Source organism: Anoplolepis gracilipes, chromosome 7 (genome assembly GCF_047496725.1).
Source record: "Anoplolepis gracilipes chromosome 7, ASM4749672v1, whole genome shotgun sequence".
NCBI lineage: Eukaryota > Metazoa > Arthropoda > Insecta > Hymenoptera > Formicidae > Anoplolepis > Anoplolepis gracilipes.
Genome location: NC_132976.1, coordinates 14,211,370 through 14,230,229, shown reverse-complemented (window position 1 = coordinate 14,230,229; position 18,860 = coordinate 14,211,370). Strand labels below are relative to the sequence as shown.

The 18,860-nt window shown below is 29.9% G+C and overlaps 1 protein-coding gene across 16 annotated transcripts in view; it reads right to left on the bottom strand.

Moving 5' to 3' along the window:
• The window catches only part of LOC140668221 (glutamate-gated chloride channel-like), a 185,448-nt gene that overhangs the window by 39,261 nt on the left and 127,327 nt on the right, over nucleotides 1–18,860 (bottom strand). For all 16 annotated transcript variants that reach the window (XM_072897031.1, XM_072897033.1, XM_072897034.1 and 13 more), the window contains 2 exons: nucleotides 14,290–14,354; nucleotides 13,929–14,149 (listed from right to left, as the gene is read on the bottom strand). In XM_072897031.1, the coding sequence (XP_072753132.1) occupies nucleotides 13,929–14,149; nucleotides 14,290–14,354 (286 nt within the window). The remainder of the gene's footprint in view (nucleotides 1–13,928; nucleotides 14,150–14,289; nucleotides 14,355–18,860) is intronic.

Below are 18,860 nucleotides of genomic sequence, written 5' to 3'. Positions count from 1 at the left end.
AAGTCTCCCTTTATTGCGTGTGTGCGAGTGTAAGAAGGGAAATCGAATAGTTGCGTCGCGCGCGTTCGAGAATAATATTGTAATCGTTTTCGGACGTAACAATATATGTATATATAACCAAATCTAATCTAACACCTAACGTCTTCACCATAAATATTCAGATATATATAATTAAATGTTAATTTTTGTTGCTAATTTATTGCTATAAGCGTGAATTCATTGCTCCATTAGCAAGAAAACAATATTAAAAATAGAAGTTCTAATTTATCATTAAGCTAGTACCTCCATTTCCAAAAAATACTTATATTGTATACATATAAGTATTTTTTAGAAATGGAGATACTAGCTTAATAATAAATTAGAACTTCTATTTTTAATATTGTTTTCTTGCTAATGCAGCAATGAATTCACGCTTATAGCAATAAATTAGCAACAAAAATTAACATTTATTGTAATTATATATATCTAAATTTTTGTGGTGAAGACGTTAGGTGTTATATATATATATATATATATATATATATATATATATATATATATATATATATATATATATATATATATACACATATATACAGGATGACCCATTTTAAACAATATGGTCAATTTTCTCGTAAACTAAGCGAAATATCGAAAAATTGTTCAAACATGTGTTGCATAGTTTCGAAGGGGCTTATCATAAGATGATGCCATTGGTTTGACCTTGAAGAGTCACATGAAGGTCACGTGAAGGTCATTTTAAATTTCTTAAATGGAACACCCTATATATTTTTGCATATTCTTGTAGCTTATCTCGAGAGCTTTCCAAAACACTATAATAAAATGTTTTTTCATTAAACACTTCTCGAGTTATAAGGCTTCAAAGTTGCAATATTTTGACATAAAATACAAGATATCTTGTAAAATATTCATTTTTCAATTATCTTACCCTAATACTTTTATACACAGAATAATGAGACGAATCAATTGGTGTAAAGAAAACACATAGTTATCTTTAAGAAAAAATTTGAATTTGCAACTAGCAGTTACACATTTTTACTTTAACATAATTGTGTTTTCTTTACACTAATTGATTCGTCTCATTATTCTGTGCATAAAAGTATTAGAGTAAGATAATCGAAAAATAAATATTTTACGAGATATCTTGTATTTTATGTCAAAATATTGCAACTTTGAAGCCTTATAACTCGAGAAGTATTTAATGAAAAAATATTTTATTATAGTGTTTTGGAAAGCTTTCGAAATAGGCTACAAGAATATGCAAAAATATATAGGGTGTTCCATTTAAGAAATTTAAAATGACCTTCGCGTGACCTTCATGTGACTCTTCAAGGTCAAACCAATGGCACCATCTTATAGCCTCTTCAAAACCATGCAACACATGTTTAAACCATTTTTCGATATTTCGCTTAGTTTACGAGAAAATTGACCATATTGTTTAAAATGGGCCACCCTGTACATATATATATATATATATATATATATATATATATATATATATATACATATATACATGCCTTAAGCGTTACAGTAATCGCGATTCCCACATTCTGTCATTTCTGGTCTTTTTTCGTCCCTGGTATTTCTATACATTATATTTGCGACTTTTAGGCACACAGTGAGAAGAGTTCATTGTTATACGGTCGCTAGATATCAAAAAGTCGTGTATGTCAAAATTTTGGAGTGCTATACAAATGACAACGGATATGGACGAGCGATACGCAATGATGGATTCTCATGTCCTAGCGACCGCGTAGCAATGAACTGTCTGTTCTGGCTGCACATTAATATTTATACAAATTGGTCAATCATTTTTAATTATTTTTTTAATAATTATTGCGAAAACCACAAAACCATGTAGAAATGTTCATGCTCAGTTTGATCCGCTCTACCTGTATACGAAAGATTTTTTACAAATTATGAGCGTATATACAGGCTCCGGTAATAATCGCCCCACCTCTGTAGGGCAGATAGAGCAGGTCAAACTGAACATAAAAGTCCTACATCATTTTGCGATCTTTGTAATAATTATCGAGAAATTAATTAACAAAGATTGACAAATCCGCGCGAGTATAAGCGCGCGGCGAGAAGGCTCATCTCATTGCTACGCGGTTACTAAACGCGCTACTTATACGCATCCAGTCGTAGACCGCTCCTTTTATCATTCAATGAGCGCTTAGTAACCACGTAGCAGTAAGATGGGCCTTCTCATCGCGCGCTTGTACTCGCCCGGATTTGTCAATCTTTGTTAATTAATTTCTCGGTAATTATTATGAAGATCACAAAATGGTAGAGGACTTTCATGTTCAATTTGACCTGCTCTATCTGTCCTAGAGAGGTGGGGCGATTATTACCGGACACCCTGTATATATATATATATATATATATATATATATACACAAATATTCATTTTCTGATTATTTTACCCTAATACTTTTATGCACAGAATAATAAAATAAATCAATTGGCATAATTAAAACACATAATTATGTTAAAGTAAAAATGTGTAACTGCTAGTTGTAAATTCAGATTTCTTAAAGATAACTATGTGTTTTCTTTACATTAATTGATTCGTGTCATTATTCTGTGCACAAAAGTATTAGGGTAAGATAATCGAGAAATGAATATTTTACGAGATATCTTGTATTTTATGTCAAAATATTGCAACTTTGAAGCCTTATAACTCAAAAAGTATTTAATGAAAAAATATTTTATTATAGTATCTTGGAAAGCTCTTGAGATAAACTACAAGAATATGCAATAATATATAGGGTGTCCCATTTAAAAAAAAATTGAGGTGACCTTCACGTGACCTTGAAATGACTTTTCAAGGTCAGACCAATGGTACCATCTTATGACCCCTTCGAAACCAAACAACTTATGTCTGAAACATTTTTCTCTAAACTAAATAATTAGAGAGATATTTAGGGTGGAACATTAAAATAGGACACTGTGTGTGTGTGTATATATATATATTCATTAGCACCGTTTTTGTGTCGTCAAACGACAATTGTATATATATATATATATATATATATATATATATATATATATATATATATATAGTCGTTTGAGGACACGAAAACAGTGCTAGTGAAAACATTGGTTATAACAGCTAAAGTTAGTTATAGAAATTGACATCAGTTGAATCAGTTGTGTGAAGAAATCAGTCATCTTTCGTTGCTTCTTCACACAACTGATTCAACTGATGTCTATTTCTATAACTAACTTTTGCTGTTATAACAAATGTTTTCACTAGACCTGTTTTCGTGTCGTCAAACGACAATATTATATATATATATATATATATATATATATATATATAGAGAGAGAGAGAGAGAGAGAGAGAGAGAGAGAAAGAGGATTGGAAAGATGGCGGTTAGAGAGTGGAAGCAGTAAAGTAAGAGTGCGGAAATGTGCAAGGTTTAAGAGAAATGGGAAGGAGAAGTGAGGAAAGAAGGAGTGAAAAGAGGAATGCAAGAGGTGCATGAGAAAGTGGAGGGAAAGAGAAGGGCGAACGGAGAGAGGGAGTATGAGGGCATGAAAATCGCAGTGTGGAAAGAAATGACGTGGAAGAGCTGGTGACGCTTGAGAGGAAAAGCGAGAGAATGAGCAGAATAAGAAAAAGATAGGTGGAGAAATAGTGGAACAGAAAACGGAGGGCTGAAAGTGGAAGCGGAGTGAAAGAAGAGGCCGGAGACGAGGAGGAGTGAATTAAGAGCGGAATATATGACGTAAAGAAATTACGGCGAGACTGGGAGAGGAGGATAATGGAGCAGATAGCAAAAAGAGGTCGATAAATCGATATCGATAAAATGATGCGAGGCGACGGACGGGAAGGGGTGCTGGATAAGCACGATAGATGGCGGTAGGAGCATAATGGATGGTATAAGGAAAAAAGAATGAACAAGGGATCGATATCGATACATCAGAAGGACGGGGTATCGATTTGGATAAAGGTGGGCAAGAAGAGTCGAGAATCGCTTGTAGTGACAGGTGGAGGTTATGTAAGAGTGCTGACTAGACAGGGAGAAGTGTGGAAGAGCGTAGACGAAGGGAAAGAGTGAAGAGACGTCAAGAGGGTAACAAGAAGAGTGGAGGGAAGCCAAGAGTGGAAGAACGTGAGTAAAGGAGCGAAAGGAAGGAGCGGAAGAGAAGAGGAAGTGAGAAGGATAATCAGGAAGTTAGAAGCAGTGAGGGAGAGTAAGGAGGAGAAGGAAGAGGGCAAAGAGAAGAGAGGAAAGGACGGGTTACAGGGGAAGAGAGTAAAAGAATGGAAAAGGAGGAGAGAGATGAAAAATGAAGTGGAAAAACAAGTAGAGGGAAGAGAGAGAAGAAAGAGGGAGAGGAGAAGGAGAGAAGCAGGAAGTGAGAAAGAAAGAACACGAGCGACGGAAGCGGAGGACATAGGATGGGATAGACAGGAGCTGCATGAGAGGGGCGTGGGGTGGGGAAAGGGGAACAGAATGTAAGGTCACGAATTGGCTAGGATCGGGAAAGGGAAAAGATATGTGAGGAGAAGATAGAGGAATGGAGGAAGAATGTGTATAGAAGCATAGTGTGTAATTGAAATAATTTTTGGATTGTAAGGGGTTTGGTGTACCCCTAAAAACACCCCGGCAACCCGTTAAGGAGTCCGGAGGAAGGTATGAGAGAGAGAGAGAAAGAGAAAGGGTGAGAGAGGGAGGGAGAGAGAGAGAGAGAAAGGGTGAGAGAGGGAGGAAGAGAGAGAGAGAGAGAAAGAGAGAGAGAAAGAGAGAGAGAGAGAGAGAGAGAGAGAGAGTGAGAGAGAGAGAGAGAGAGAGAGAGAGAGAGAGAGAGAGAGAGAGAGAGAGAGAGAGAGAGAGAGAGAGAGAGAGAGAGAGAGAGAGAGAGAGAGAGAGAAAGGGTGAGAGAGGGAGACGGAAGAGGAGGACATAAGTATTAGAATGTAGAGTCACAAAATGGACAGATAGGGAAATGAGGGATGGGTAGGAGTGTGAGGATGTGTAAGAGGTTGTAAGAAATGGGGCATGAGTAAAGGTTTATTATATTGTTATGTAAGTGTAATGATGATGTACAGGGACTATGTGTAGATGTATGAGACAGAGGGGTGGAAAGGATAGAGAAAAGGAGTGGGACGGTAAAGGAGGGTAAAAGAAAGGATAGGAGAAGAGGGAGGGTAAGAGAAAAAGTTGTTGGGCGTGGGGGAGGGAAGGAAAATAGATTGTAAGATCGTAAAATGGCCAGGTACGAGATAGGGAAATGAGGAGAGTTGAGAGGGGATACATGTAAGATATTGAATGTATATAGTGTATATATGTTTATATGATGATGTAAGTGAAAGAGGAGAAGAGGAGATTGCAAGGGGTTTGGTGGATTCCTGAAAACACTCTGGCAACCCTTAGGGAAATCTGGAATAAATTCTATCTATATATATATTGTCGTTTAACAACACGAAAACAGTGCTAGTGAAAACATTGGTTATAACAGCAAAAGTTAGTTATAAAAATAGACATCAATTGAATTAGTTGTGTGAAGAAGCAGCAAAAGATGACCGATTTCGAGCAACAACATACAGATAAAGATACTACGGCATAATAGATACCGAGCGTAACAGCCGACGGAAGGTTTACGAAAAGAATATCTGTGAAACCACAAACAATGAATAAAGTTAATTGTCACATCGATGAGTTGAAGATAATTGATTTAAAATTGTATTAAGAGCACGGAAATTAATAACGATCGGCAATAAAATTGAATTTAAAAAGCAGATAGAGGAAGCCATCGCACGAACACGGTTCAAGCACAATAGAACAGAGGGAAAATGAAATAGTACATAAGGAATTTATAGCAGACAAGAAAATAGCAAACGATAAAGAAACAGATAATAATGAAACAAGTGATGAAGACTTTTCGATTGCAGACAACGAAAAGAAAAAACGATCCGAGCAAGCAAAGGCATGTTGATGTAAGATAAGACGAAACAATAGCGTCACGTTGAATAATAAAGAGAGACATTGCACGGGAATTAAACAATATAAAGATGAATCCGAAAATTCTGATACTTCGACTGAACGGGAAGGCAACCGGAGAAATTGATATACAAATGCAAACGAAAGTAAAAACTCAGAATGTCTACATAATATGTAATTTCACGATTAAAGATGTAGAAGGTAGTCTGACATATTTTTCGAGCAATTGAAAAATGGAATTTGAAGAGTGTTTTGCTACAGTGGGATCTTACATATACCAGATAAATTCTAAAAAGATCGGCCAAAGTATTGTATTATTTGAGAAAAGAGTACTTTGTAGAAAATTCTTAAACAAAAATTAAAAGATAAATTCCATATCAAAATAAATAATGCTACATAATCAACTATTTAAGCACTAACACCAGCTCGCAGAAAGCAGTTGACAATACATTTACCCCATGCAAGAAAATAGTCGAAATTACATTGAAGAAAATGCGCTTATCCAATATATATGGCATACCTGATAAAGAAGACAACAAAGCGCGTCTACGAAGCACGCACAATACGCGAACTAAAGAAGAAACTGGAAGTATAATCAAATGAGAGAAAAGATGCAACGGAAGACTACAGCAGAAAGAAAGCAAAAGCGCAAAAAACCTGTTAACAAAGCCGGATAAGAATCTGCTTTAATTGTAATTCAACAGAATACGATATAAAGAATTGTTCAAATGCAATTAAGGGTTAAAGTGTTTTAAATGCAATAACTTTAAACATATTATATTAAAATACCAGTAAACATAGATATTGGAAGCATCTATAACCATGCATAGTGAATTGCATAAATAACACGGACAATAAATTTATTCTTGTCAATATTGCAAGATAAAGTGTTACGCTCTGATCAGAAGTGATGTAAGTCTTATACAATATGTACAAGCATATTAGTGAACCAGAATTAAGTCAAACAACCCGTTTTCATTATTAATTACGAAATGTCACAAGACCGAAGGGCAATTCCAATTAAAATTGTCAGTTGGAAACAATACTTATGAAAGCATTGTACATGTTTCTATCAACTCAATGATGGCCGAGTTGATACTAGAATATAACTTTTTGCGTAACACAGAGATAGTTATAGGGAAAGAAAAAATCGAAATCAAATAGTTGCTGAAAGGAAAAGTTGACACCGCAAAGGAGAAGAACCCCGAACATATGATCTTTGAGAAAGCGATCTTTGCAAATTGTGCTACTATCAATGAAATCGAAGCTCCAGAAACGTATAAAAGCAAAATAGAAGTATTAATAACCAATTACGAAGGAAACTACCCGGTAACAAATTTTTATATATAATCAGATAGAAATGGTCGTATCTAATTATACAAATTTATATACGAAATTTGTTCATTTTATATATAATTATATATAATTACACATAAAATGATGCAGGCATTGTATATAAGTATGTATAAGCTTACATATACATATTTCTAATTGCAGCTATCAATCCATTTATATATAAATATACGTAACGTTTTATATGGTGTCATCTATAATTATACATATTTTTACACAATTATGTAGACTACTGTATAATTATATTCAATTCTGCATAACTATACATAAGAAATTTTTTATCGGGTAAAGTTCTCTTAATGAATTCGACGCCAGTTAATCTTCGTCTGTAGATTTCTCTCCAAAGGAAAAAGATATTTTAAAGAATTAAATACGTGAATGGTTAGCAACAAGTATAATCAAACCTAGCACGAGTGAGTATGCTGATCCAGTTGTTACTGTAGATAAAAAGATTATTTCAAATCGTATATATAGATTATAGAGCACTAAACAAAATAAATGATACGCGATAAATATTCAATGCCTTTAATAAAAAATAAGATAGACGCACTTGTAAACTTTTGTATATTTTCTGTACTCGATTTGAAAAACGGATTCTTTTACGTACTAGTAAATAAAGATTTAAAAATACACAGCTTTTGTCACACCAACAAATCAATACAAATTTATAAAAACTCCATTTGGTTCTGTAATAGTTCTATCAGTTTTCTAAGATTTATTGATGAAATATTCAGAGTTCATATCCAAAAAAGTGTGTTTGTATATATACACACACATATACAAGCGCGGGCGCATATACACGCACTTTCTTGGATACGATCTCTGTACATTTCATCAATAAATATATATATATATATATATATATATATATATATATATATATATATATATATATATGTGGGGCATTCCATACGAAATCGACCACTTTTTTCCGCGGACATTTTTTATTTCCTTCATTTTTTTTTTATGTTTTTGCACTTATTGAAAGTAGTTTCCACGATTTTTTTTAGATTTTTATCTCCATCCATACTCGACTTATAAATTAAGAAAAGAAATTAATAAAAAAAATTCAAATAGTTATTACTTTAAGAAGAATAAAGATATTGGCATTTATCAAGTGGTCATTTTTTTTATTTTTGAATGTAGTTATCGAAAAAAATATTGAAAAAATTTTTAAAAATAATTTGACATTGTTTTAGTCAATTTTAATCAAAATTATTTTTTTTTCCTTAATGAGACCCCTTCGATTTTTTTCTAAAAAATTGATGACATTTTAGACTTAAATACAAAATTTTTGAGCCATGAGCGAAGAGGGGATTCAAATAACTTTGATTTTTTAAAACCATTTTGTGCAATTTTTTTTTCGAAAATTACATTTTTTAGTTTTTTACATTACTCTGATAAAAAAAAGAGTATATAGACATAATAAATACTTATTCTAAAATATTAATAATAGAGAAAAAAATTTTAGTATTTTTTAAAACTATTTTTTCGCTGTTTTCCTCAAAAATAATGTTTATTAATTTCTTAGACAACTCCTATCGAAAAAGAAGCTTTGCAAAAAAAGAATAATTAAATAACATTAATTAAATAAAACATATTTTATTAGAAATTATAACACAATAACATTTATTTTTTAATAAATTAAATAATTTATTAAAATAATTAATTTATTATTTTTTTTCCTTTTTCTTTGTTTTCCTGTGTTTTTAAATATTTCATAAGAGTTTGCATTAGTAGATTGAGAAAATCTTTTAACATTAATAATTCCATAAATAATAAATAATTAATTATTCAAATTATTAAAAAATAAATGTTATTGTGTTATAATTTTTAATAAAATATGTTTTATTTAATTAATGTTATTTAAGGAAAAAGGTCTCATTAAGGAAAAAAAATAATTTCGATTAAAATTGATTAAAACGATGTCAAATTATTTTAAAAAATTTTTTCAATATTTTTTTTCGATAACTACATTTAAAAACAAAAAAAATGACCCTGATAAATGCCAATATCTTTATTCTTCTTAAAGTAATAACTATTTGAATTTTTTTTTTATTAATTTCTTTTCTTAATTTATAACTCGAGTATGGATGGAGATAAAAATCTAAAAAAAATCGTGGAAACTACTTTCAATAAGTGCAAAAACATAAAAAAAAATGAAGCAAATAAAAAATGTTCACGGAAAAAAGTGGTCGATTTCGTATGGAATGCCTCATATGTATAGCAGCAACAATCAAAGTTTTTTCTAAATGCGACTGTTTTATTATTATCCTAGAATAATTAGATCATCTATATAACTAAAAGCGATGTATATACATATCTCTAAAAAAACCTTTTAAAAAAAAGGTAAAAAAAAGGATTAAGTTCGCGTAAGAAACTGTTATATGTATTATCAAAATAGTTATTATTATTTTCAACCTATTATTATATGTTGGTGTTATTAAAAACTTTTCTACAAATTATTTTAATTTTATGTAAAATATATCCTACAAAATATAGCTTACAAAAAATAATGATATTAAAAAAATTGTACTAACAATAAGTCAAAACGAAAACTTATTTAAATATTTTAATCAAAAGAAGTTATATAAAATAGTTGTTTTAATTTTCTACTTTATATCCCACAAAAATAATGACGTTAAAAAATTATGTTAATTAAAAATATGCATACATCCTGAAAAGTTTAATGAAAAAAAAATATAATACAAAATATAAAAAATAAAATTAAAAATTAGAAATTAATAAAAAAATTAAAATTTATATTTATATATAAAAATTGAAAAATATAAATAAAAAATTTTAGTTAAAAAACTTAGCGCTGCTAAGCTAAACAATATGCTAATGAAATTGGTAGCGCCAAATAGCTAACAATAAGTTACAAATGTATTAATACTACTTATCAGCGAAACGTATACATGAGTCTTATTCGTAATAAAAATAAAGCAACGTGAGAATTTTCAATTATTATTAGAACAAGGATATATTATTCAATGAAGAATGTGATAATTTAAGAAACATTGGGAAAAGAAACATTTTAAAAATTCAAGTCGAAAATTAATGATACTATAAACACCGTAAAAAAGCTCCGATATACAAAAAACATAACATAATTGCAATCCGACGAACGTAATTCGTGCCAGGATTAAAACTTAAACAGCGATAGAAGCTTACAAAATATCAAAAGTAAAAATGATGATAGATCAAAAGGTGATAGAATAAAGTCGTAAAAATTTGTAACGACGAAGATCTTGAACGACAACTATGAATGATTATATGAAATTGTATAGAGATGTTCTTTCGATGACCGAAAAAGATCAGGAATGGCAGAATGTGGGAATCACAATTATTGTAACGATTAAGGCAAGATGGCGCCAACAAACTTAAAAGCACGGACTTGAAGGATGGAGCAAAATAATAAAGGGAGTGAAGCTCTTGCGGGGAGGGATCGCCATCTTGATTGGCGACATTAGTGCTGTCATCTTTTAGTAGTCAACTATATTTTTTAGCTGATTTGGGATAATAGTTGATAAAAATAAGGACTAATATACAAGGTTTGTTCAAAAAAAAGGTGACTTTTTATTTTTCTCGAAAAATATTTATTTATTCATCAATATCAATTTTGTCCCCTTCAAAGTAATCCCCCTCAGATATAATACACTTGTGCCAGCGCTTTTTCCAATCCTCGAAGCACTTCTGATATGCGCTTTTTGGTATGGTCTTGAGCTCTTCTAGCGATGCGGTCTTTATCTCCTCAATCGTGGCAAACCTCCGTCCTTTCATGTGTCTTTTCAGTTTTGGGAACAGGAAAAAGTCGCAGGGGGCCAAGTCCGGTGAATACGGTGACTGAGGCATGATTACGGTGTTGTTTTTAACCAAAAAATCACAAACAAGCAATGACGTGTGCGCTGGCGCATTATCCATGACTGGTTGTTCCACAATTCCGGGCGTTTTTTTCGTATTGCTTCACGCAAATGGCGCATAACTTCAAGGTAATATTCCTTATTGACCGTACGACCTTCTGGCAAGAACTCACGATGCAGCACGCCATTGTAATCGAAGAAAACAGTGAGCAAAACCTTCACATTTGACCGAACTTTTTGACCACTCATAAACACTTTTTTTGCTTAAAGTAGACTCGCCAAATGCCACAGTCAACATTTTAAGTGCGTCGGAGCACTTCATTTTATTTTTCACACAAAATTTAATACAGATTCTTTGATCCATTTTTTTCGATAGCAAAAAATTGCCAAGCACACCAAAACACGTCTAACCTTTATATCTGTCAAAAACAAACTAAAAATGCAAAATGGCTGATAATGTTAATATATGTTGGGGACATGTGTACCAACACAACAAAAAAAAATTCGAAAATCGAATGTACATAGCCCGCAAAATTTGAAAAATCACCTTTTTTTTGAACAAACCTCGTATATGTTTTATAAATTATTTATTTAGCTTTAAATAAAATTATTGAACATATTGAACATGAAATTAACACCTATTAATATACCTATATTAAAATTAACACATACAAATAATATATAATAAATAATATATGTATAATAAACATATAAAATAATAACGTATATATAAAATTATTGTCTCTTAAATAAAATTAATTTATTATAAAAATGTCTATAACTTAAATCAGATGAATGTGTTATATTTTTCGCAATATAAAAAAATCGTGTTTTAACATATTTTAAAATTATAATTTTTACTAATTGTATTTTATGACAAATAAATTAATTTTATTTAAGGGTTATAGGTATGTTAATAGGTGTTAATTTCATGTTCAATATGTTCAATAATTTTATTTAAAGCAAAATAAATAATTAATAAAAAACATATATGTTATTCCTCATTTTATCAACTATTATCCTAAATCAGCTAAAAAATATAGTTGAATACCGAAAGATGACAGTACTAATGTCGCCAATCAAGATGACGATCCCTCCCCGCAAGAGCTTCACTCCCCGTACCATTTTGCTCCGTCTTTCAGAAATTGACGTATGTCATGTCATTTTTTTACTAATGCACGAGTCAGAATTTGGCCATATCGCAGGACTGAAAATGAAATAGTAGACGTCGCCCGCGATATTTCAAGCCGGAAAACCTCGTATAATATGGAAAATATTTACATTAAATTATACATCGTTGTATTCGTTTCAAACAGTGCTACAACTTTTAGTATATCAAAATATCTACATTATTATAAAAAAAATTATGCATACCTCTCCGTTCTTCAATACAAATGAATTTTGTAATCAATCACTATACTCACAATAAAGTTTAGTTCAGGCCATTTAATTTTATACATATTTGATATGTATCTCTTTTAATTTAAAAGATAAAAGAGGGTGGCCACTTCCAGGTGGGACAGCCTGTATATATATATATATATACATATATGTATACATATATACATATATATACATATACATATATATATATATATATATATATATATATATACGTATATGTATACATACATATATGTATCTATGTATATATATGTATAATTGCTCCGTGAAATATTAAACACGAAAGAACGTACGCGATAAGCAAGAATCAGACTAATATATTGTTTATTAAACAAATTATTAAATTTTCATATATATACCATATATGTATCAACCTTCACTTTAATAACAATTAAAATATATACTTATCATTGACTTTATCATTGTCTCTATTTTAATAGTTCTAATTTAATGTAAAAAGTAAAAGAATGATAAAAAGTGAATATATTACGTGATATATATTACATGATATATTATAATCAGAAGCCTTTCCCACATGCAGTTCAAAATGTGAATCATTAATATTTGAATTGAATTAATAATATTTACTATTTTACTCATATACAGGGTGCGGCGCTAGAATTCGGACAAAATTCGATTTGAAGTTTTGGCTATATTATAATTCCGCCAGATGCGCTACGTGTCACTAATGTAGACATATACATATACGGGTAAAAAGTTCGTAAATAAAAAATAACGGAACACGTGTTGCATAGTGCAGAATTTAATCGAAAAATAGCGATAATCGAAAGCTTTCACGCTGGACGGATACTGCTTAAAATAATTAATTTCTTCGGATACCGCCGATCAACAGTTACGACATTGTACAAAAGTATACGGCTTTAGAGAAGTCTGAAGACGAATCTATTCCCAACAAAAAAGATACATAAGCGGCAGAGAAATACAAGACGCCGAAACTCATAAACAGAGTCCAAGAACTGATTTCAGAAGATCCGGGGACATCTCTTTGAAAATTAGTACACACTTTGAGGGTGAACGAAAAAATTGTGCGTCAGATCGCTGAAGAAGTGCACAACAAAACAGTGCATCCGCTCACACCAGCCGTTTGATGCAAAATTGACTCTTGGATATTGACACAAATTAGTCGATATTTTTAAATTATTTTCTCAATAATTATTCCAAAAAACGCAAAACGATACAGAACCTTTTTGTTCAGTTTGATCCGCTCTATCTGTACACGAAAGACTTTTTACGACTTACCAGACACCCTGTATATATATATATATATTATAACTGAGATATATATTTTATGTTTAGAAAATTTAATTTAAAATATATCAGTGTTATATAGTACCGCATAAGGTAGTTGACAGTGCCATTGCGATATATCCGCAGGGCAAAATGAACGGGAATGATAGGATCCTTAAAATCTCCATGCATTATGAAATACGTATCCGGTAACCAGATATCTTCGTAATGGTGAATCGCATTTAAATATTCATATCTGGATCTGTTACTATAACGTAATCGTGGGTCGTACCATTGTTGCTGCAGTAGGAATTCCACTTCGTATTTCTGTGAAAAGGATTAGACAATAACATAATTGAGGTAATTTGAATTATTATAATTTATGATTATATATGGAGATTATAAAAGTGTGAGTCTCATTCATTATTTTTTATTAAACTAGAACACAAAAGATGTAATTATATTACCAGACTGGATTCATCTGGAGAAGCTAAACTTAATAACAGCACGCTCACATTCACAGTCAATGTTCCTGAAACAATAAACAAATAGGACTTTAGTTTTTACATTTCGTTTATCCGATCGATCATTAAGTTGTACAAAGTGTTAATATTTGTTTTTATATTATTATATACTATTTGTTATAAAATAATATGCATATTTTTGCAACTTGAATAATATATGTATATTATATGTATATATATATATATATATATATATATATATATATATATACAGTACTGGCCAAAAATATATCACCTTTAGGATTTTTGAACATAAATTTAATTTAATTTACTTACTTATAAAATTAATTTTTTATATTATTAAAATTAAGTTTTTATATTATTTTATGAAAAATATTTTATTCGGTAAGTTGTATTTACTATCAAAACATATATTATGATATTATAAATATCCATGCACTTTGAATAAAATTATACTCAAAAATATTAAAGGTGATATCTTTTTGGCCGGTACTGTATATATATATATCCCCTACAGCACGACATATTTAAGGAATATTGCGAGAATATTGTTTTGCAGAATTGGAATATTACATGCAAATGCTCCCGAACTATATTGTACACTAAATCTGTAACGATGCTGATATATTTCAAGTCACATTGCATATATATTTTTGCAACGTGAATACAAGATATTGCAGAATATTTCTTATTTGCATAATACTTATTTGTCCGATTTTTAAACAATTAGTTTCATATCTGAATTCCCTGTAGGATTGTTTCAAAAATTAAGCTGATAAAAAAAATATATTTAATATTACTAGTTGTGTTTTTTGCAGGCTTTAGGTTCTCTTATGAAAAAAACTTGAATACAGAATAGATAACACATATTGCGTCACATAACAGTAAATAAATAAACTAACAAAAGATATGTGATTGCATTATAATATAGAAGTAATATTTTGTAATATCTCCAATAAAATTTTTAATTTATAATATTTGCACAATATTACTGCAATATTTGTAATTTGTCACACTATTGAAATATTCATGCAATATTTTAACAATATTTCGTGCTGTATTTTATATATATATATATATATATAATATATGCATTATATAATTAACATGTCAAATATATAAAAAAAGAATATGATAGCGCGGATATATTACACATTGTAATTATAATAAAAATATTCAGCAACGCTTTTTTTATGCTCAATTCATATTACGTTAACGAACATTTTTTTCTAGCAGGTTGGTCTATCAGTTAAATATTGTTATATTGTACATATTTAATAAAATTTATATTCTTTATATTTTAGAAGAAATAACTTAAAATAAATCATATTTCGTGATTTATATTAAACAATTGATATTATATAATACAATATGATAGATCGATCGGTGTAGAATTTTTTCATTGCATGGAAATTGTCCGATGCAAATTCCATACAATTGTAAACATGTAAAATATAAATATTGTATAGGTCTATGTGTTTATATATATATATATATATATATATATATATATATATATATAGCAACATAAGCTGATGCTCTTTAGGAATATGCTGAAAGCTTTTTTCGAGCCATGCTGTGCACATGCTGCTATTTATTTGGGAAAAAGCTTGAAGTCGTGGTTAGGACTCGGATTAGTTTTATTCCAAAATAATTATTGTTGATTACACATTCATCCTGTTAGGATATATAAAGTCTCTATTGATTTAAAGCGCATTTGATCAATAAGACACTGCAACAAGTGCTCTAGTTTGCCTAGAATGTATTAAAGAAAACGATCAACAATACCATCTGATGATTAATCATTCCTATCACCTATAGAATACTTGCGAAAATTATATACCTTGCTAGAAAATTGTGTATATATAAATTACTACACAACACAATGTTAAAAAACTCATAACAATTATGGTGGTACTACATTATTATCTGACAAAAACTGTATAATGCTAGACAAACATCTCATTAGTCAGAATAAAAAAGTAAACAACAATTTTTTATAATACATAAAAGGGCGTTATTATCTACTATAACATATATTTCATTTAAAGGCTACGAATGTGTTTACGGATAAATTTGTCTTTATAATACATCCTCAAACAAATGTTTCAATCTCTCAAGAAGGACTCGAGTCTTAACCAGCGATTTGACCGTCGTCACATATAAACAATTAAGACAAACTTGTTTACTGCGAGAAGTAAAGATATACATTAGGTTAGAAGATATAAAATATAAAGTATAAGCCCGCTTTGTATTTTAAGATAAAGTAATTTTTTAAGATAAAATAATATTCAAGAGTACCAGTTTTTATAAAGAAAAAAGAGAAGCAATTAATTTTACTAGTATAACATTTTTATATTTTAAAGGAATATTATTAAAGAGCACATATAATTTATCATTTTCTAATTTTAATGTTGATATTTATATTAGTCATGAGACGGTCACATTAATCGCACATAATATATATATATATATATATATATATATATATGCAGGGTGTCTCAGACTTACGAATCACCTGTTAATGGATTGATACCTGAGGTCATTTAGAGACGAAAATCCTAATACCAAAATGTCGAGGCTACAATAGTTTTCAAATGGTAAGAGTTTAAAGTTGACCAATTAGCATGACAAAACTTCGCGCGCTCAGGCACGTCGCATATTAAAAGTGCCACCGCACTAAATTTAATTATCGACATTGAAATATTGATAAATTATGTATTTAATTTATTGTTAAGTTATTGTTATGTAGTAATTTATTGTTATTAAAATAATTTTATAAATTTATCTCCTTCATGTGCGGTTAATAAATTTTGGTATTAGAATATCTCCGCAATGACAGAAAATCCTCGTAGCCACCCAATTAAATTCAATGTCGATGTTGCGCGCAGAATTACGAGAATTTTCTGTCATTGCGGAGATATTCTAATACCGAAATTTATTAACCGCACATGAAGAAGATAAATTTATAAAATTATTTTAATAACAATAAATTACTACATAACAATAACTTAACAATAAATTAAATACATAATTTATCAATATTTCAATGTCGATAATTAAATTTAGTGCGGTGGCATTTTTAATATGCGACGTGCCTGAGCACGCAAAGTTTTGTCATGCTAATTGGTCAACTTTAAACTCTTACCATTTGAAAACTATTGTAGCCTCGACATTTTGGTATTAGGATTTTCGTCTCTAAATGACCTCAGGAATCTACCATTAACAGGTGATTCGGTAAGTCTGGGACACCCTGTATATATATACAATAAAAATAATGAATTAAAAATAAAAAAACATCGATGCATGTTGCTAATGCCTGAACACGTCGACATCGGTTCTTAATAACAACATATTGTACATGACGAAGTGAGCACTAATAGATCGATGCATCGAGCACGAAAGTCAAGCTTCATTGGAATGTAGATCCTGCGATTGGCGACCAACTCTCATGCCGCACCGTAATACGATCGATTCTAACTTGTTACGTTTGTGGTTGATGGAAGCGGCATGTTACATCGCGTGTTACCTTATTTCAAATATATCGAATCTTGTTTCTTGATATCCATATTGTTTAACGCGTCTGTTGTTTCGTAATTAAATTATATTGGATCTTTCTACAAAAATATTAATTTTCATGAAGAATTAATTTAAAATATTACCCGCTATTAAATATGCAGTGCATAAAGAAGAATCTGAGAAACTTATTTTCTCAGTAAGACATTCTTGAAATAATTTAGTATTGTTATTCATTGAGATAATTATTCAAATTATTTAACTTATACTGTGAGTGAAATAATTCTAGAGAGAGAATCTCGTATTTATACAATAATATCACAATGCTATTATAAATTACAATACTTTAATAGCTATTTTGCAAATAAAATAAAGTCGAAAATTTCTTTAAAATATCAAGATAAATATAAAAATATGAAAATCAAATTTTTGAGTTATAAACTATTAAAATAGACTAATAATTATCAATAAAATATTGTATAGAATTCGTAATTGCTCATAATTATTATATTTACACACATATTGAGAAGTGTCATCTGTTGATTTTACAAATCAATTAATATTGACTTTTATTGTACATATATATGAGTTTGTTTCACGTGAATAGTATGAAGATACGTAAGAAATTAAGCGTTGCAATAAAAATCAATCTCAGCTAAGTTTTGAAAATCAAAGTAAAATAGTAAGTAATAAATTTTATTACATACGTAAATGTAGTTATGGTATCTAAACACGTTATACATAATATTCATTGGCCAATTTTGAGCCTTATTTATAATGATAATTATGATGACAAATATTATTTAATATTATTGTATTAAATTATTGATGCTATTTTCATTTCAGGATATTTAAATATTTAGTAATTGTAAAATCTTGTTTATGTATGTACATTTATGTTTATATAAAAGCATCAGTAAATATGCATAAAAGGATATATCTGATCTAAAAATTATCACATTTTGATTTTCATATATATTGTAGAAAGTTAAATTTTGAAATATATTGAATCACGTGGCAAATTTTTCTGATTTTTA